Source organism: Dipteris shenzhenensis, chromosome 33 (assembly GCF_047967505.1).
Source record: "Dipteris shenzhenensis isolate YYH24624 ecotype China chromosome 33, Dip_SZ_1.0, whole genome shotgun sequence".
NCBI lineage: Eukaryota > Viridiplantae > Streptophyta > Polypodiopsida > Gleicheniales > Dipteridaceae > Dipteris > Dipteris shenzhenensis.
The window spans coordinates 39001182-39022849 of record NC_141628.1 but is presented as its reverse complement, the minus strand read 5'-3'; the positions used below and the strand labels follow the sequence as shown (position 1 = coordinate 39022849).

Here is a 21668-nt window from a genome sequence, read left to right as displayed (position 1 = left end):
ATCACAATCTAATCAGAGATGCCCAGTGGTTGTAGAAAAGGGGATAGAACATTAGTCGCAGTAGCCAAAAATTAATGCAGATCCGGTTGTCCTCCTTTGAGTGCAAGGCAGCAACCATGAGAATAGTAGACGAACTTCAGCGTGAATGTAACAAGGTCTCAAGGCAATTACCCGTGCTTTGATACCATGTATTGGGGAACCATGTATTGGTCTTGATGGCGGGAGCTGCTGGACAGCAACAGAGGCAAAATGCTGAGGTGGGAGCTGTAGGCGGAATGCTGAGCAAGGCGGAATAAATGGGCAGATCTCAGCAGCAAAGCAGGGCGGAAGTAGAGCAGCTCAAAGTCAGAGCAGCAAGGTGACATCGTGGGCAGCTCCAAGTCAATTTTGGGCAGCTCAAGATCTTCCATCTCATGTCGGTGGAGTAGCATCATTAGTGAGGCTTGGGTGAGGGAAGGGGAGCTCATTCATGGAGGAGAGAGTAGCCTTCCATTTGTGGGCCTTCCTCATCCTCTAGAATGAACTATGGAGAAAGGGAAAGGCTAGGAAGGGAGGCTCTGATACCACATGAAGGAACATGTGGAAGGAGCGGAATGCCAAGCTAGCTAACTAGGAACGGAATGGAAAGATGGAAAGCATAATGAAAGGCAAAATGAAATGAAAAGAAAGTACAAGTGCAAGAGATAACCAAAGAAAGAAAGAAAGAAAGAAATTTTATTAGAGTCTTCGGAAGACCGATGGGTCTATGAGACTGAAAGAAAACCTGATACAAATCACAATAAGGGTGGAGCTACTAAAATGAGCATCATCACCTGTGCTGAATCCCAAGGCTGATCATACATAATCAAATACATCTGGGTATGACAGTGAAAAGAAAAAAGACTGGAGCGGAACGTAATCCTCCATATGTCATGTCGCCCTGGCTGGTGCATAGCCACCAATGATCGGGCGCTGGCATCCGTCAAGGGGTCCCGTGCGTCTCGGTGTCCCGGAGGAGGCTCGACGACGCAAGACCAGAGCCACTGTGACTCCCGTGGGACGTATCTCAGGTCTAAACAATGACGGGAGATCCCCCACAGTGATCTGTGTGTTCCCTCGATGTCTTGTGTGTCATGCTACGGTCGTCGGGTCAGGGTCTCTGTCACATCTGTGGCTAGAGACTGAACGATCAATGTCACTTGATGAGAAGAACTATGTGATCCTGATTTGAGAGGTGTTTGATGGTGTGGCCAAGCCCCGTCGCCTGAGTAAGTACTCTCTATGTCAGACCCCCTCGTGAATGAAGGCCGCGAGGCATCTTTGATCTGGGTAGGCGAGGAATCTGGAAAGGAGCACGGAGCCGTCTCTGAAAAGACAGTGGTAGCGACCTCGAATCTCGTAGTACACTGGGCACCTGAAAATAAAAAGCTACTCCGACTCAACCTCCTGACAGTCGCACAATATGCATATGTGATGCTCCCTAGGGATCCCCTCTGCTCTGCCGCTCTCTATGCAGAGGCGGTTTGATGATACCCGAAACTGTCCAATGGAGATCCGTAGTGAGTGAGGCATATGAAGCTCAATGTACCCTGGTGGTGTGATGAATTCCTCCTCCGAAATACGAAGACAATAATCTCTGTAGAAACTCAGATTCATTGGAAGCTCCCTCGACTCCAACCAGGTCCTAAAGATGTGTAGCTGCAGGAGATGCTCTCGAATGACCTGGTTGGTGTGTGGCCCGATCGGGATGGTGGGTGGGAGTACCGGAGGGGCATCTAAACTGTACTGAAAAGGAGGTATCCTATCGATGTGAAACCCTAGTCTCACAAACCATCTGTGAGTTCATGCATACTAGCATCGCTCGTCTCCCTCTGCTGCCAACCTCATGGAGGAATCGAGAGCTAACCATGGCAACCTCTGTCTCCCTGATGTGCAACCCCCATATGATCTAACCCGGTGTAGATATGTGATGGTCTGAAAAGCTGCATCTAGCTAGAGTGGAGAGGCACCAAACTCGGCGTGAATGATGTAATGTGGTACAGATGGTTTCCCCCGGATCATCCGTGAGAGCATGAGAATCTGCAAGCGCTCCACCCGTGTCCACTCTACCTCTAACATGTAAGGTCCCGAACAAGGGCTGCCATACATACTGGCTGGTTGGACCAAGGAGTCGAAGAGAAGAGCCTTGGTCCGAGGGTCCTAAAAGTGTCAGTGGAAGCACTGTCTCTCTAGCTGAGCTAGTGAGGCGTATCCTCTGCTCAGTCTGGCCTGCATCGCTAGTCTCATCGTGAAGATTAGGCCGGAGAAGATGACCCCCAAGTAAGTGTATGAGAATACGATCTCAAGTGGTGACCCACCGAAAGTAAACTGCTTCCGTTGCATGATTGCTCGAGAGGTGTTAAAGATCATGACCTTGGTCTTGCCAAGGTTGACCTCCAAATCATGGGATAGACAAAAAGCCTGCAGTGCATCTAGGTGTCGCTGGAGCCCCTCGGGTGTGGAGGACAAGAGTACCACGTCATCTGCATAAAGAAGAGTCCTGATGATGATCCCAGCAAGTGAGCAACCACTCCCTCCGAACGCCCCCATGAAAGTCTCCAGCTCATCGATGTAGAGGCCAAACAGGGTTGGTGATAAGGGACAACCCTGTTTGATCACCCCTATAGTACTCAAGATCTCATCTGTCCAACATGCGCCTCTCTGAACTCGGCCTGAGACTCTCTCATAAAGTTCCATGACTGCCCAGATGATCTCTTGATCAAATCCCTATGTCTGTAGGCGTATGATGAGACGAGCTCGAGGTACTGTGTCAAAGGCTTTGCAGAAATCCACAAAGCAGCAATATACCCTCAGTGAGAATAGGTATGTGTGATTAGCTCCTGGAGGGAGTGGTGCTACAGTGAAGTCGGTGATACATGAAGTGAAGGTAGGGGATCCCATGATGTAATCTACTACACTAGTGCCCCCCCCCGGTGTGGGAAGCAAGTAAAACCACCTGAGGAGGGCCATTGGTCAAGCCCGTTGTAGATGATGAGATCATGCATCCTGCCCAAATCAAGGAGCACGTGTCCATATGGTGTAACAGGCCCGTGTCGGTCCGATGAGGTCCTGGTCATACTTGCTCCGTCGAGGTCCATGTCTGGTAGCATGATAGAGTCATCTCGAAAGTCCAGGAGTGGTGCTTGGCGCGTGGTCATCCTGGCGTTGAAGTCCCCAACAAGGAGAACTTCCCCACGGGCTGAAAGGTCTAGGATATCTTGCTGTAAGGGTGCAATGGCGATGTCTCACCCTCCTCTCGTGCCACTTTGGCGAAGTGGGATGTGTCTGGCGGGAAGTAGCATATTGCTATGAAAAGGTCACGGGTATCTGTGTGTCGGATCCGGATCCACATGAATCGGGAGTGTGCGTCCTTCCTCTCAATGGAGATGGCTCCAGTGAGGGAAGACCTGTACAATATTGCAACCCCACCTGATCCTCGGACTCCTCCTGTATCCCTCGTCTCATCCCTGAAGGCTGACTCCCATGTGTAGCCACTGACTATCGCTAGTGGACGCTTTGGGCTCTGGTGTGTCTCCGTGTAAAAGACTATGTCTCGTCCTATATAAGACTCCGAGAAGTTCCGTGGGTCCGATCATAAGGTACCATTACAGCTCCAAATGGTGCAGGCTAGGGTCTTGGAAACATGAGTCTCATAGGCCCCGTCCCCCTAGGGGGTACAGGTGGGAGTCCGCCGACAAGTGTACCATCTCAGACCACGGCCCATGTCCCCTCCTTGTGGGCAACATCCCGCTACTGTAGAAGAACTCGTCGCTCCTCAATCTATAGTGGTGTCAAATCCTCGTCCATGGATAGGGTGGGATGCTCTCGTAGGGCGGCTCGGCGTCGGAGTGTCACTAGTCGAGCATGTGAATCTCTGAAGCGAATGACGGGGTTGCTCTCGGTTGGGGTCTCTCCCAACACGCCATGCTCCCTCTATGCCATGGTCGGGGACCCCCATGGTGGTGGTCACAAAGGTGATCGCCTCCTCCATGGGCGTCGTAGTGGTGCTGGCTCGTATCCGGATGTTGAGGGCCTTCGAAGCCCTTTGCTGCTGCTCCTGTATGGCGACTGAAACGGTTGCCTTTGCGGGCTCCCGTTTTGCCATGTCCACCCATCTAGTCGTCTCTGCTATAGCCGGCTGTATCATGGCTATCTGTGCTTCCATCTCTGTGACTGGGGTCCCTCTAGGCACTGCTCTGAGGGTCCCGAGCTCCTCTCAAAGTCGTGTGATGTCATGTCTGAGCCCCTGGATAAGGGTGCCCTGCTCGTGTATAATGCGGGCCTGCTCCTGGGTGTATCGGGCCTGCTCCTAAGTGTAATGTGTTAGCTCTGCCAGTCAGGCCCGGATGGTGTGTATCTCAGCCAATAGGGAGTCCCAAGCATCTGGTGTGGACCTAAGATGTCGTGGTCTAGGTGGGAACTGGATCTCGAGAGGGGTTGGAATGAAGGTGGGCTGCTGAGGTTGTACTGAGGGTGGGGACGCTGTGATCTGGGCGGGGGAGTGGTATGTAGGAGTAGCGAGGCCGGACGGGGTGATGAAGGGTGGCTGACTGAGAGGTAGAGGTGATACGAGGGGAAAGTACTGTGGAGCCATGGCCAGTGGGGCTAGTGGTGAGGCTACTGGAGAGGAGACATGTGATGATGATGCAGGAGAGGGGGAGGAGAGAGGTGGCAGAGATGATGAGGCAGATGATGGTGGTGAAATAGTGGTGGTAACCATAGCAGTCGAGGATGTGGTGAGCGGCACGGGCTTTGGGTGGGCCCCTTTCTTATGGGCCGCTTTGGGGGAGGCTGGTTGGTATCGGACCATGTGGTGTTCTCCAACAGATATAAGCGAGATGAGGGTAGTGGTGCTGAGGATGGAGAAGATTAGGATCTTAAAAAGACAAAACCAAATCTTATGCTTCCAATTGTATCTTTATTATGACGTTTTCTTTGAGAGAAATAATAAATAATTCATGATGGTTTCTTCGAGAGGCTTTTAATGCCTTATTTATATTGCATGTGAGAGAAACCAACATGAATGAGCTTTTATTTTTCTTCATGCAGAATGCTCACTCATCCAGAAGCCATGCCATTGTTATATTAACAGTTGAAAAGAAGACAGCACATGGACTGGATCCCAAGAGATTTGCAATGGATGGAAGAAGGGTGGTAAAAGGAATGGCATCTACAGAAAAGTAAGGTTTTGTGTTACTGTGTGCAGTTTAGTTGTCATTGCGAAAAGAAAGACTTCATTTTCTTATGAAAATGTTGACAAGATCAAAGGATACACCTTTGTTGTTTGTTGCAATTTCTATTTATTTATAGAAAAATGAATGAGAATAGGCTGCAATTACAATAGTCAATGGTGGAGTTTGCTAGATTGCAATTCTTAATCCTGATCCGAATAATTTCAATTATTTGACATTATGCTAAGTTTATGTGAAAGATTTTGTGTATTAGATTTTGCAAAAAGAATATGGTATGTTTGCAAACATGCACGTAAGCATCAGAACCGAAAACTATCAATTGCTTGATGACATTCTTTTTATCTGTACTGTACAGTCATTGTTTTGGTCAAATTTCAAAGTCACCTTCATATGTTTTTTTTCAGAAAAAAGATCTCTAATAGGTATGAACAAAACCTGCAATAGCAAGTTCAAGGCAGAAATACATCATGCAATGCATGAAAAAATAATCCTTTGAAAGAGGTAGAAAAGAACCAAGGTTGAGGCATCTCAACCCTATAGTAGTCTCAGAGAAGAAGGGGGAGCCTCCCCGTTCTCTAAAAAAGATAGCCCTCCTAGCAGAAGCTGCCATAGATGACCCTTTCATGGTCGCCCAAATGTCCATTAGTGTACGTATAGTATCCGTCCATATATTGGCCAAAGTATGAGAAGGGTGGACCTGGGATCCATCCAATGCCTTTTTGCATCTAGCTCTCCAAAATGTGATGCTGCAATTTGCCAGTATTTATCAAGAAGGGTCTAGAGATGCATGCATAGTTGTGAAGGGTGAGGCAAGAACATCAGCCAATGAGCATGGCCCAACAAAATAGCACTGAATCGATAATGCACATGAAGAGTCATGTCTCTCATAGAGGACCTGGGGCTTGAGAGAGAGAGCCAAGCAACTAAACCCCAAGTCATGAAGAAGAAGCAACGAATAAAAGTATTGAAAATCTTGACTACCCCCTTCCAAATAATCTCGGCATCAATCCACGTAGTACAAACTTGCAGAGTAAGGCCATACACTGCAAGTTCGAATCAATAATATTGAGACCTCCTTCTCCTATAGGGAGAATTGAAGAAACATGGTGGAAAGAGGGAGAGACAGAGGGTAGGCTAGGGAGAAAGGAAGTGATACTCAAAAGGAGACATAATGAAATAAGAATGAAATGACTAGAGCAATGAACAAAAATGAGAGTACTCACATGTTGTAGCTTGATACTTGATTGATTTGACACTAGACAAGTACAACTCTTATATAAGAGTACACACACATATATGAACACCTATGCATATGGGATAACTCCCAATATGACACGTGGCATCCATAGGACACACTAGACTAGAACTCGCACTAGAACACACTAGAACACACATTTTTGACTCACTTTGGCTTCATATTCTAACACCCACCCATGAAGGTAAGGTGAGAGACTATTGGAATGGAACCAAGAACTGAACATGACAATGATGGTCTAAGGTGAGGGACTATTGGAATGGAACCAAGAACAGAACATGACAATGACGGTCATCAAACTGTGCACCCTATGTAACTCAAAGGCTAAAGTCTGAGCGTGTTCAGAGGTTGAAACAAGAACTCTCATGGCTTGAGACTCAACATGCTCAGAGACTCACGTTATAGCATGGCTACATGACCAGCTCATAGGTCTAGGAATACACCAACATCCTAGAACTCGGCCAGGCTTGATAACGAGACCTATCAAAGCCAATACATGACTCCCAAAATACATCCCCCTCTAAACCTATCAAAACCAATACAAGGCTCCCATAGTACATCCCCTCCTGGCTCCAGGGGCTAATGAGAGACATGGAGCCACACACCAAAACAAAATAGGAAAATACATCTTTTTAGGAGGACTATCTAAGGCAGAGAACCTTTGACTCAACACACATGATTTATTTGCATTCATTTTGGGGGACAACCTAGGGTAGAGTACCCTTCACTCAAACAAGAAAGTACTAAATATATATTTTATTCATTTTATGCATAGCAAGGGCAGAGAACCCACGTGCCCGAAGTAGCTTCCGCACAAAAGTGTGCTCATCGTGCTCGTCGATGATGTGTCGAAGATGCTCATGTCGAGGATGCCTCGAATGATGTATCGATGAAGACCATGGAAGCAGCCACCAAGGGCAATCACATCATGACTCTCAATGTGCCGATCAGAGAGTCACTGAATGCGCAAAAGAGGCTCAAAAAAATGAGTGAAAGTGCTCAAAAAAATGAGCAAAAATGTACTGTAGGAGATGACGAGGTGTGAAAAGAGTATTCCCTGCTGTCGGAAGCCTCAAGTCAATGTATCGGAGTGTCGGTACAATCGAAATGACTTGTGGGTAAGCTCAGGAAACTCAAATCACTGGTGGAGGTCATGGGAGTCCAAATCTAAGCAAAAAATGCCAAAAAGTAGCCTAAAACTGCTCGGAATCGCCTTTTGACAAGTTGTACGGACTCCTGGCACTGTCGCGCATCCGCATGCAAAGGTCCGTACATCTGTACGGACAAAAAGTTGATTTTTTTTTTCTTTCTCAAAATGGTGCGGGACAGGGTCGTTATGTTTGGGCAGTGCCAAAATGTCAAATAACGTCAAAATCGGGAAAGGCTTGAGGCTTGATGATTATGACAATGAAAGTACAATGCCTTTATAGGATAGGCACACACTAAGTGTCAAATGTATATGGGATAAGTCCCATAGTGACACGTGGCACTCTAGGATATAAAGTAGTATAGTACTACTCTAGAACACACTAAAATTCACTCAAATTGACTCCATTTCCTAACACTAGAGAGAGGATGGGACAGCAAGGGAGGGAGTGGGAGCTGAGGGAGGTGGGGAGGAGCAGCAAAATTGACCTTCTTATTCAAACCAAAGAATCAATGAATTGCTATTTTGTATATTCTTTTATCATGCCATCTGCTTTGCAACCTTCATGACTGCATATTAATGAGGCTGGAAATATTCTACTACTGCTGCAGAATTCTGGTGGGAAAATTGTTTTTGGTTGATCTTGCTGGTTCGGAGCGTCTAAAGAAGAGTGGTATGTTAAAATTTTATCATTGTTGCAAGAATGAAATCTGGATACATAGCATTATATGCAAATTGTATACAGTTAGCTGGTACACTTGCTTAATTTGTGTAAAAACACGATCAGCTTCCACTGTTGTTTTTCTTTTGAGATCAAGTTATATTATCCATTTTTGTTGTATAATGTTGATTGCAATTATACTTTGTAGTAATCATCAATATCATAGATTCTACAAGTGCATCATTCAGATTTATATAATAGGTTTTATATGTTGAGAATGGAGGAATTCTGCCAGCTAAATTATGTTTTTTTAGTGAGGTGGTGTGCTTTTTGTATAGTCAGAATGTATTTCCAAATGGTGACTTCAACTCACGTTCCAATCTACCTGCAGGCTTTCTTCTTCTTTTGAATATGGTATGAAGAAGCATTGTTTTTGGGGGAATGGTGGTGGGTTTAATTAGAGATGTGTAGATTTGTCATTTATGTGTCAAATACGCCATGCAGGATCAGAGGGTTTACGTGCAACCGAGGCTATGAGTGTCAACATGTCACTTACAGCACTTGGTGCGTTCCTGTTTATCAAATGGAATTGAGATATACTGATTTAGTATGCACTCATCCAATGGATAGCAATGTTTGTGTCATAAATTCTTCCCACCTTCCCAATATCTGGAGTGGATAAGCCAATTTTGTGTCGTGCACGCATTTTTACATTTTTCTTTCTCTGTTTCTATTTTTAAGACATTGCAAACGTGATCTATGGAGCGTCTTTGCCTTTGGTTAGCCATGCAAGAGAATTCACTTAAACTTCTGCACAGGGAAATGTATCAGTGCACGCGCAGATCCCTCTGTTACACATGTTCCATTCCGGGATTCAAAGCTCACTCGCCTTCTCCAAGAATCGCTAGGAGGTATGACAAAGGAGGAATGAATATATTGATGCATTTCTCTTTTGATTTCTGTTGGTCACAATCTAGGGGACTATTTGTAATAGCTGCATGTGTTGATGTTGTCTCTGTTTTCAAGATGAGAAAATAAGATAAATGTACATATGTACTCAGAATTTTTGGTTGTAAGATGGAGATGGCAAATCGAGGAAAGTAAGCCGTAAAGTAATCTTTATGTATGCATGGTTTAAATAGTAATCTCGGAGGCAGCCAATATCGATGAATGACACAGAGATGCATTTAAGGATCCATTTGTTTCACAGATGAGACACTCTTAACCCTTTATGATTAAGGGCTACTCCAGGTTTTGGATGTATCCAAGGTATGAGATTTTTTTGGACACCCAGTTGGGTGCCACATGTAGTAGCTGCATGGGATAGGTCCATTGTATGTGGAATAATTCCCACAAGCTCGCTGCAATGCATGGATATGACCAGATTTGGTATTGTTTGTTAGGTGCAATGTGGCACGAGCTGTGTGGACATAAATGCCTCCATTAGCCACCAGACATCTCTCTCTTATCTATGTCACAAAAGGGCCCAAGGGTTGACGAGGAGGGCCTACTAGTCTTTTTATGCTTGGTTTTCAAAGTTACACCATTATATGTAGGATAATCCCCAGAAGTGTGAGCCACATATCACCTGAGTATTACCTATGAGTTTCCTGTGCCTTTCAAGCCTTTCATTCATCATATCATAATCATCCTAGTCTCATCTTTGGTGCTATTGCACACATGTGCGCACTGGGAAGGCTCGTGCCTCAACAGGGTTTATTATGGAGATTGCTTGAGTTGATACAGTATGTGTCCTGGCAGTTAAAAGTAAGCTGAAAATCTGTCGATAGGGTGGGGGTTGGATTCCAATGTCTTGGCAGACGTGTAAGCTGATGCGAAAAGATCCCTCTAGTATAAGTGATCGGAATAAGGGTATTCACTCTTGCATGTGTCTAAATCATGAAATCTGGGGCTTGGAAGCCTTCATGGATCATAACAAGTTTGAGCCTAGTGACGACTCGAAGAAGTGGGACCAAATCACTAAAGAGCTTATCCTTAAGACCAAACTCTCAACCTCAAATGTCATTGCATCCACAGTAAATTTGGAGGAGAAAGATGAATGTTTGCCAAGGGAACTTGACGAGTGACCGTGAAGAAGCTATACAAAATGGCTTGCCAAAAAGGACAAGAAGGTTTCTAGACAAAAGCTGAAGTTCACTAAGGAGCTTAGCTTGGTTCAAGAGAAATTCATTCAATCAACCTTGTTTCAATCCCATTTTTGGCTACCTAATAGCTTGCAAGGCCAAAGGGAATGAGATGGGTTTGTCCTTCTTTTCCTACTTCATTGAGGACAGCACGGACATCTACTACAATCAGCTTGCTTTTATCAACACTTTGAAACATGGGAAAAATAAAATATGAATTTCTTGGGTCTACATGCCAAATGAACCTTAAAGGGCCACAGCATAGAGCCTCCCATCTACCCTTAGCACCTCTCTTAGCCAAGGCACAAAAGGGTTCCGAGAGCTTGAGAGTCCATAGAAGCCGTTAGGCCACAGATCCAACTGCATTACATGCCAACTGTGTTATATGGGATAACTAAGGCATTCACGAAATAAAATACATGGTGGCTGCAAGGTACATGAAGGCCTTGTGTCCCTCATTTCAACATTATATGTCATGCTTATGTTAGCTGCATGCCAGGTATCTACCTAGAGATCACAAATTGCACAAGAATTATCTATGATAAGGATGCGGCCAAGAGAAGATTACTAAAAAAGGAGACAAGTTTTGGCAAGCCAAGATGACCAATCCAATGAACAACTAATTGGTGCAGCAGTAGCTCATGAATCTTTCCCGATATTGACAACCAACATTGAAATGTTGCTTTGAGGATGCCACTCTCTAGGGTTTTGCCAATGAAGCCATGATGATGGAAAACTCCCATGTCGTGTCATGTTGCTGTACTTCAGCTTGTTTATAGAAGACAAGAGAATACCTTTATCTTTGGACTATGTAGGAAGATCTTGAAGAGGTGGTTCCATCCTTGAAATTCTAAGCTAGAGGGCTTTTATATATTGATTGTCATGGATCAAGACATGACTTATGGAATTGGTTCCATCATTCAAATTCAAATCTAGAGGGCTTTGATGTATTTTGTTAGGAAACGGAGTCAAGATGAGTGAGTTTGCTGTGTTCTAGTGTGAGTTCTAGTGTAGTTTGTCCTATGGATGCAACGTGTCGCATTAAAAGTTATTCACATATGCATTGGTGTTCATATGTGTGTGTGTGCTCTATCTAAGATCTATACTTGTCTAGTGTCAAATCAATCAAATATCAAGCCTACAAGCTCTTTGGTCTACATGTGAGTAGTTCATTGCTCTTGCTATTTCATTTTCATTTCATTATGTCTCTCTTTGAGTATTATTATCTCCCTCCCTCATTTTACAGAAGCAAGAGTTATGTTGAGGGTGCAAGATATCCGACATGCCTGGCAACCCGAGCTTTTTCGACAGAAATTGATTCTGAGACTGACTGCTGGTCAGAGTCCGAAGACACTCAAGCGCAGGACGAAGGATCAGAAGCTGAGGACAGAGAAGCGCGGCCTGGTTCTGACTCTGATTCAGTTGTAACCAGCAAAGAGCTTGATTTGGAAGCTGAGTCCCTGCGTCATATGCAGTTGGATCGCATAGTTAGGCGTTCTTCAGTGACCTGGGGAATTCTCCTTAAACAAGAGCATCTGCAAATTTATGGAGAAACAATCATACAGTATCTAAAGGGCAAAGGAATCAACATGTTCGAGCTAATGAAAGTTGAAATTCCAACCGTCGTCGAGGTCATGAAGGAGCGTTTAGAATTTCTTCAGAGACTTGGTCTGGATAATGATGCTATCAATAACTATCATTTCATGCTGGGTTGCAGCGTTCGAAAGAAAATGGTTCCTGTGCTGAAGTATCTAAATAAATTAGGCATGGCCAAACATTTTGTGCCATGATTTTTATGGAAATATCCAATGATCTTGCATGCCAGCATTGTCATCGACATACTACCGGTTATATATTTCTTGCAGGGTCTAGATATCAACCCTATTGATATTCCTAACGTATTGATGCGATATCCTGACCTTTTGGCTTTCAAACAGGACGGCACAATGAGTACGTTGGTAGCCTACCTTGTCAGTATCGGCGTAAAAATGAGACATATAGGTAGCATACTGATAGAATATCTCCAAATTATGGGTATGAGGGTAGCCAGCATGATTCAACCAAAGGTGGATTACCTTATCAGCTTAGGAGTACCACAAACAATGGTTGCCAGAATATTGGAGAGACGGCTGCAATTGTTAGTTTGGTGTATTCTAGTGAGTTCTAGTCTAGTGTGTCCTATGGATGCCATGTGTCACATTGGGAGTTATCCCATATGCATTGGTGTTCATATGTGTGTGTGTGCCCTATATAAGAGTTGTACTTGTCTAGTGTCAAATCAATCACGGATCAAGTGAGTACTTTCATTTTGTTCATTGCTCTTGCTATTTCATTTTCATTTCATTATGTCTCTCTTCGACTCTTATAGTATTATTATCTTTCTCCCTAGCCTACCATGTCTCTCTACCTCTGCACCATGCACCTTCATGTGGTATCAAAGCCTCCTTTCCCACCTCCATGCTCAATCTAGAGGATGAGGGAAGCCCGCAAATGGAAGCCATCCTCTCCTCCATGAATGCCTCACCTTCGGAAGCTATGGAGCTTGGTTTGCTTCCCACAAAGGAGCAACTCGATCACCATTCTTGTGGGCATTAGTAGGCATATTCGTAGAGGAAAAAAGGCAGCTCGTTTTTTGCTAAAAAACAGCCCGTTTTTTGCTCAAAAACAGCTCATATTTGCTGTTTTGGGGGCGTTTTTGTGAAGGAAATGCTTGCTTACTATTGTGGAGATTTTTCTGCTACCGGTCGCCCTATAAACGATCTCATTTGGAGCCCATTTTTGAAGAAACGACCTACTTGAAGAGAGTTGATGCTACATCGACCATTGGCATCATTATGCAAGCCATGGTTGCTCATTGCCTCTTCTCCTCCACATGAGCTGAAACATCCTCGTTTTGCCCACAAATTGCTGCTTCATCTCTTGCATGATGGCATCTCTATCCTTTGCCTCTTCTGCCTCTAGTTCCAGCCGTCAGTTTCATCTCTTTTCCGGCTCCCAAAGTGCTGAAGACTGAAGTTGCCATTTCCCAAGGTAGAATATGAGTTCAAACTCATTGCTTGTGGAGAAGTTCAAGGGGGAAGGATTCCCTACTTGCCAAACTAAGGTTCCTCATGAAAGAAAATGTATGGGATGCTATTGAGGATGATGCTGCCACAAGAGATCCTCAACAACTCAAGACATGGAAGAAACACAACTTAAAAGCTATTGCTATCATCAGACTTTGCCTCGATGATACTTTGATTCATCACATCGACTTCAAATCAACGGCCAAGGCGATATGGGTGCGTCTCGAGAATCTTATTGGTAACAAAATCACAAACTTCAAGGTTTCTTGAAGTTTCAATTTTATATGTTAAAAATGGATGATAGTGGTACCTTGTGTGCACATTTAGCATAGATACAATCTCTTGTGCAACAACTTTCCAGGCTGAAGTGTTCCCTAGATGACGAGGAAAAAGTGGTTGTCCCATGAAGAGTATGGAAGGAGTCACTCGTTTTGAGAATACTCTCTTGAAATACTTAGGCTCGCCATGACTACCTTTATGATATGGTTACTCTTCTTCTCAAAAAAGATTGCCGAAACAAAGAATCTCCGATCTCTTCTTCAAATACAACAGAGGCTCTTGCCTCCACCACTAGCAACAACAGATGGAAACTTGGGCCTACACTAGTACATGGAAAGACAAAGCCATTCAAGCCTCTCAAGTGCAAATTTTATAACAAGCTTGGTCATACGGAGGACCGATGGTACGAGAAGCCTACCAAAGAGCAAACTAAGGACCATGCCAATTGGGTTGCAACCGCTGCCAATGAGTGATGATGAAGATGACGACCCTCTGACACAAGTTCATGCTCTTACTGCTGAAATCCGACATCTCTCTTTCCCTCCAGAGGACGATGGAGATGATGATCCATATATTTTCTAAGCATGTTCTATTTGGGTACTCTATCCTGGGATGTTTCCCAGAAATGAATGCAATAAATCATGTGTGTTGAGTCAATAACGGTCCTCTGCCTTGGATGGTCCTCCTAAAATGATGTATTGTTTTCATATTTATGGTGCGTGGCTCCATGTCCCTACTTAGTCCCTAGAGTTAGAAGGGGGATGTACTATGGGAGCCATGTATTGGCTTTGATAGGTCTATTTATCAGTCCTAGCATGTGAGTTCCAGGCCCTTGGTGCATTGGTCTTCTAGATCTCTGAGTTGGTCATGCATCCATGCATGATGAGCCTTTGAGCCATGCTAGGTAAGCCTCTGAGTCTATACCATGCTTACTAGCCTCTGAGCCATGCTCACTTGCCTTGACTTAGCATGGGAGCCATGTCTAGTTCTAGACCGTCATTGCAATGTTCGATGACCATCATTGTCATGTTCTTGGTTCCATTCCAGTAGTCACTCACCTTTCCTCCATGGAGGGGTGTTAGGAAATGAAGCCAAGATGAGTCAGTTTGGTGTGTCTAGTGTGAGCTCTAGTCTAGTGTGTCCTATGGATGCCATGTGTCACATTGGGAGTTATCCCCCATACGCACTGGTGTTCATATGTGTGTGTGTGCTCTATATAAGAGCTATACTTGTCTAGTGTCAAATCAATCAAGTATCAAGCCTACAAGCTCTTTGGTCTACACGTGAGTACTTTTATTTTATTCATTGCTCTTGCTATTTCATTTCCATTTCATTATGTCTCTCTTTGAGTATCATTATCTCTGTTTGTAGCCTACCCGCTCTCTCTCCCTCTCCACCATGCACCTTCAGTATTGACTGTCATGGGTCGAGACTCGTGATTCCTTGGTTAAAAATGTATCAAGGAGCCTCAAAAGCTTCATCCAAGATCATACCATAATAAGTAGGATCATGACAGCTTGTTATTGGAGCCGATCCACAAGCTAGCCCTAGATTTTGTTTCTAATTCTATGCAGTCGCTACCTAGATCTTACTTCTGCTTCCATGTACCCTGAATGTATACTGATCCTTTTATGTCTTCACATCCACTTGCAGCTATCACTAGCATTATGGCTATTAGCCTTTGGCTAGAGGATTTATACAAGGAGGAGGCAGTGAGGAATACGATGAGCTAGATGATGCAGTCCAACTATGCATGAACAAAGTGGAACCCTATGTCTAAAGGTATCTGACTGATGGAACAACTACAACTTCAATCATCACTATACTACAGATTGCCCAGTGAGATGAGAGGTAACCATGACTCAACATTTTAATTTTGGTTGAACTTTTTAGACAATGGTTGAGTCACTAGAAGGCTTAATTTGATTTCCATAGTGACTAGAGTCCACCAAGCTTAAGCTCAAAACAATGAGAGAGACTTGCAAGTGCATGCAGCTGAGCAGTTGGTGGAAGGAGGCTTGATAAATTGAAAGTCGTACCTTAGGCTAGCCAATATTGTCCAAGCTAGCAAGTCAAACGAAAAAAGGACGACCCTTTGCATCCGTAAAGAGATGGTGGCCAAAAGAAGGGGCAAGCATTGAAACAATAACTGAAAATTCCATCAAGATAAAGGCTCAGCAGTCTCAATATTTGTTTTTAGTCCCATCCCGGGAGTCCTCATGGCAACATATCATCAAAGGTAACAGCCATTACAACCCCTGTTGACATTGTTTGAATGTATATGATCCCCAAGCCATCTCTATGACTTACAAATAATTCTATTAAGAGGCTTTTAGTGAAGATGTTTGCCACATTGTCCTCAGATGGACAATCAAGGTAGTCAATGAAGCCATCTGCAATACAATCTCGTACATAATGATAATGACTTTCAATGTGCTTCATGCGAGCATGAAAGACAGGATTGTTACCAATGGCAATGCAACTCTGATTGTCACCAAAAATGGAAGTCGCCTCATCATCCTATGTATGATGAAAATCATGCATAAGATTCTTTAACCACATACACTCCATAGTGGCTGCATTTTCTATAATACATTCGAAGGAAAGAGAGACCTAGTCTTGCTTCTTACTGAGCCATGATATGGAAGCTGAAGCCAATGAGAAGCAATAGCTGGAAGTGGATTTTTTGTCATCTATGTCCCTTGACCCCAATCTGAATCTGCAAAACCTTATAGATCAATGTCACAATCTCGGGCACAATGCAAGCCAAAAGTGAGAGTACCATGTACATATCTGAGAACTCTTTTGGCGGCATTTCAATGTGTGCTAGTGGGACGATGCATGAACTGATTAAGCAACCCTGTAGCGTAGGCAATATCTGGCCATGTAAAGCATAAATAAATGAGGCTGTCTACCAACTGCCTATAAAGAATGCCATCAAACTTTTCAGCTTGGTAAGCTTGAGCCCTTTCTCAAGTGGAGTATCTACGGGTTTGTTGTTATACATTTTAAATTTCTGCAAGAGACTCCTGGCATACTTGGTCTGTGACATACATATGCCATCCTGGGTTTGCCAAAATTCAATTTCTAGACAATAGTGCAATAAACCCAAGTCTATCATATCAAATGTTTGACACGACACTGATTGCACTGTTGCAATTTTTTGATCATGACTATTAGTGAGTATAATATCATCCACATAAAGCACTAGGATAATAAAATCTGATTTTTCTTGCAGGACGTAAAGATTAGGCTCAATATGAGTGTTGACAAAGCCTTGGGATAGCAAGAACTGATGTATCTTGTGATACCATGCATGTGGGGCTTGTTTGAGCCCATATAATGCTTTCTTAAGCTTGCATACCTTGTGATCTTGTCCCTTGATCACAAATCCTTGGGGCTGCTGCACATAGGCCTCTTCCTTGAGATCTCTATTCAAAAAGGAAGCCTTAACATCTACCTGATACACTAACCATCCATAACTAGCAGACAGCTAAGGAAATGACACAATTGGGAGTCATCTTGGGTGCCAGAGCAAATGTTTTCTCATAGTCAATTCCCTCTTCTTGAGCATATCCCTTGGCAACAAGACGAGCCTTGTACTTCTCCACTGTTCCATCTGAATGATACTTAATTTTGAAGATCCATTTGGTGTCCTTAATATTATTGCCAATGGGAGGCTCAACCATGTAGGAACAAACTGGATACAGGTTGTGAACACAAGTGAGCAAGAGTGCACACACAAGAAAGCTCCAATAGAAATGTTCAAACGAAACAATACAAGTAGTTGGTATATATAGTACCCAAGTACTACTGGTCAACCATAGGGTTGACTTTATGCCTACCACAGCATATCTTTGTAATCTCTTACAAACCAAATCCCATGTGGCATTCTTTTCAATTGATCTAATCTTCCATGGATTTTTGACAATGGGAGGCTTAACCAAATCCCATGTGGCATTCTTTTCAATTGATCTAATCTTCCATGACTTTTTGCCACCATAAGGGATGTCCCTGCGCATCTTCATAACATTGAGACTCACTTTTAGTTTCCATCAGTGTGCTCATCAAGGCATAATTGACTTGATTATTTGCTTGACTTATGCAAAGCTCTCGTTCTACCCAAAGAAGGTTGATCCGGTGCGTTTTGAATGGTCAACCTTTCCCTTGCCCATTTTGGAAGTGGTTTATTGTCTATACCACTTGCTGTATGTACCCCACGTCAGTGATATATAATGGGCTGTCTATCCTCAATGGCTGGTTGCTCATCTACAACATTTGGGAAAGTAATCTCCTCAATATGTGGAACCTAGCTGAAGCATTTGAGGAAGAAGTGGAATCCTCAGGTACATGTGAGGAAGATGGATCTCCCTCATCAGGTGGCATCTCTTTAGGATCAAACTGAATGATATCCAAAGGCACATCATCATCAAGTGGCATTCCAAGCTTTCAAGCATCATGCTGTTGGAATATGAAGCCAAAGTGAGTCAAGAATGAGTGTACTAGGTGTTTAGGGGGTGTTTTATAGTCTAGTGAGTCCTAGACATGCCATGTGTCACATTGGGAGTTATCCCATATACACTATGGCTTTCTATAGTTTAGTGTTATACTATATAGTGTTGTACTTGTCTTGAGTCTTTTGACATCAATCAACATCAAGCTATCTACATGTGAGTATTTTGGTTATCATTGCCTAGCACTTGTTCTTTCATTTTCTTTCCATTTTGCCTTTCCATTATGCTTTCCATATTTCCATTCCGTTCCTAGTTAGCTTGGCATTCTCCTACCGCCATGTCTCTTCATATGGTATCAGAGCCATGTTCCTAGCCTTGCTCTCTTTCCCTTTTCCTTCCAAGAGGTTGAGGTGAGGGAGGCCAATGAAGCTACTCTAATTCCTCCTCCTTTGAAGGCTGCCCTCTTCTCTTCTTCCTTGAGCTCTCTTCTCCACGCCATGATCTGCCACCTCTTTTCTCCTTCCTTCAGCTACATCTTTCTGTGACCTGCGGACGATGTGATGCTTCTATCCGGAGCTAGAGGCAGAATCATGGCTTTGTGTCTCGAGAAAAGTTGTAGAGGACCTTGAGTACTACGAATTTCGTTTTTACGTCATTGCAATCCGAGTTTTCTTGTGAAAAGTTACAGCCTTTGCAAGAAGTGACGAAATTTGTTTCTACGCGCGAATTTTGTTCTGGAGCTCAATGATTTCATAGCCCAAGCATGATGCAACCAACTCAACATGGAGCTAACCATCCTCTTCATTGTTGACATCTACTCCAGCCCGCCATTTGCTCCTTCTGCCCGACATTCTCTTGGAGCTGCTGCCCGCAAGTTCGTGCCCGTATTCTGTCCGTCATTCTCTTGGAGTTGATGTCCACGCTGCCTCTATCTTCTCTGCCGGTCACTTGATGTGAGCTCTTGACATTACATTGCGGTGACTCCTTCATGTTGATAGGACAAAATTTGTATCAAGTTTTTGAGCACTGTATATAGCTGTGGGTAGGCACATAGTTGTACACATCTAGGGTAGGTGTGGGCTTTTGGCATTTGTGGATTTTTCTTTCACAAGCATGATGGACTGATGTATACTTTTTTGAGATAATAAAGTATGTTTTGCAAGGACTTCATGGGAAATGATGAAATGCAATGTGGTTGTACGAGACTTCCAGAGCAAGGGTGTCCAGTGTGTGGTCAAGTGAAATGTTTTTGGGGTCATGTAAAGTCAAGTCATGAAGGGTTTTTTAATATTTTCCTGAGCCAATGTGCACTTGCATGTTACAGGAATTTGATATGTTATGGTGTCCATGTCAAAGGGCTTTTCATGTGTGTGTATGGGGTTGCATGCAAGCTTTAATTGGGAATTGTGTGACTAAAGGTCCAAAATGTGCATTTAATGTGATTTGGGGAAAATGTCTTGAAAGTGGTAAAATGTCACTGATGAGGTGGCAGATTAGGCTGAGGTGGCTGGACTAATTCGGAAGGCATCCTGCTCATGCAAAGGTGGCTACGTGATGGATGAAGGGATGCTTCTCGACGACGAGCTGGCATGCTACGTGAAAGGAGGCTACTATATGATACCAGCTAGAGAGCTCTAGAAGGGGAGCGCACGTTGCGACTGTGTGGATGAGGAGAAGCTCAGAAGAGCTGGAGGAGGTTGCAAGCCAGAGGTGCTGCTGCTTGTGTGGAGGATTCACGACGAAGGGAGGCTATGAAGCAGCCGGGGAAGCTCACGACTACGGGGTAGAGGCGACTCGATTGCAGGGCTGGGAGCTCTTCTACTTGGGAGAAGGCATGTGCTCCATGAGGAGAAGAGGAGCTATGAGGCAGCAATGATCACAAAAAGAAGGTGTGGGAGAAGCGTCGGGTGCTAGGGGACGTAGCTATGGCGTCGCTACTGTGTGGCCGGGGAAACTTTGGAGACACGGGGAGGTCGAAGATGGCGCAGAGGAAGGCATACCGGTTGCCTTGGAGAGGAGCTTCTAAAGTTTGGGGGTCGAGAGCTTGAACGTGACCTGGGAAGGATGGCGCAAGGAGACCGTGAGTTGCTGGTTATAGATGGGCATCTCAACTACGAAAGGCAAAGTAACTTGGTGGAGATATGAGCTTAAGAGGTCGTCGATTGCATTGATGGAGGCTTACGAGTCTTGGCTGTGGGATCTTGATTGTGGGTTGATGTCTTGAAAAGTCCCAAAGATAACCTTCATGTGGGCTGTGGGTTCGTAGTATTCTGAGGCTGACTGTTCTCTGAGTTGTTGAGGAAAGTTTAGTTCTAACATCTAGTTGTCTTGGGTTGTGTAGTCCTTTGGTTCTCTCTGAGTCTGTGTGATCTATGTTCAGTCACTTTTTATGGGGGTTTGTCTCGGTGCCTATTACAGAGACACATACTCTGGAATGTGGTTCATAAGCTCATCATGTATGAGCCCACATTGCAGCTGATCCCTATGAAGTCTCAGCTATCTGATGTGGTGAAGTACATAATTCCTGGTTGTCTTTCCATTTTTTCCTTACCATCTTTTTTGGCGATCCTGCTGGGGATAGGAGGAGTTTTGAATTGAGATTGGGTACTCAAGACAAAACGGCCCAGAAGAATTGGCTGGGGAATGTTGCTTGAATTTCTGTGTGGTTAGGGATTGAAACTATGAAGACAAAGTCTCGCATGAGAGTGATTCATTGTGAGTCATGTGGGAAGTGTGGACACAAGAGAGATAGATGCCTTGATGTTGAACTTCGGGTGATACGTCTTCGTGCTAAGGTTCAAAAGGCTTTGAAAGTGATTGCTCTTAGAAAGAAGAATGCCAGTCAGATGCAAGGTAAGCTTTCTTCAGTAGAGTGATTATTTTTGCTTTCTTCCAAGAAGAGGTTGGGTGGTATTTCTAGTTGGAAGTGTGTTTGAGATAAGTTAGTTAAGAGGAGAGATGGCTAATGAATTTCCTCGATTTCACGGGTTGTCCAATGAAGACCCAGAGAGATTTTTAGAGTGCTTGGAGTTCACAGCTCTTATTAAAGACAGGAATGCTCCAGAAGTCCTTCTTGAGATTCTATCCTTTTGTCTGTTGGGAGAAGCGAGAACTTGGTTGCATACTTTCTCTGCAAGGATGCGTGATGATCAGGGTGCTCATAGAAACCCGACTTATCCAGAGGTGAGGATAGCTTTCCTGGACAGGTCTATGTGTGTTAGAGATCTTGATGGCATTTGGAGAGAGCTATGTTTATTGCAGCAACAGCCGACTCAGTTAGTGGATGAGTATGTCAGTAAGTTTACTGTGTTGTGGAATAAATGGCAAGTGGCCTTATTACCTAAAGTTCCTCCCAGAGTCATAAAAAAGGATAGGTTTGTTGCTGGTCTGAAGCCAGAGATTAGGATGAAGATTGAATGTAAAGAGCTGGTCACTTATGAGGATGCTCTTAGG

At 44.1% G+C, this 21668-nt stretch overlaps 1 protein-coding gene and 1 pseudogene across 1 annotated transcript in view; both read left to right on the top strand.

Annotated features, from left to right (window-relative positions):
* LOC147880090 (kinesin-like protein KIN-UA) overlaps nucleotides 1-21668 on the top strand; it is a 168665-nt gene that overhangs the window by 78712 nt on the left and 68285 nt on the right. The window contains exons 8-11 of the mRNA XM_087372136.1: nucleotides 5068-5198; nucleotides 8224-8285; nucleotides 8778-8837; nucleotides 9092-9184. Coding sequence (XP_087228262.1) covers nucleotides 5068-5198; nucleotides 8224-8285; nucleotides 8778-8837; nucleotides 9092-9184 — 346 coding nt within the window. The remainder of the gene's footprint in view (nucleotides 1-5067; nucleotides 5199-8223; nucleotides 8286-8777; nucleotides 8838-9091; nucleotides 9185-21668) is intronic.
* LOC147880091 (uncharacterized) lies at nucleotides 11620-13216 on the top strand (annotated as a pseudogene).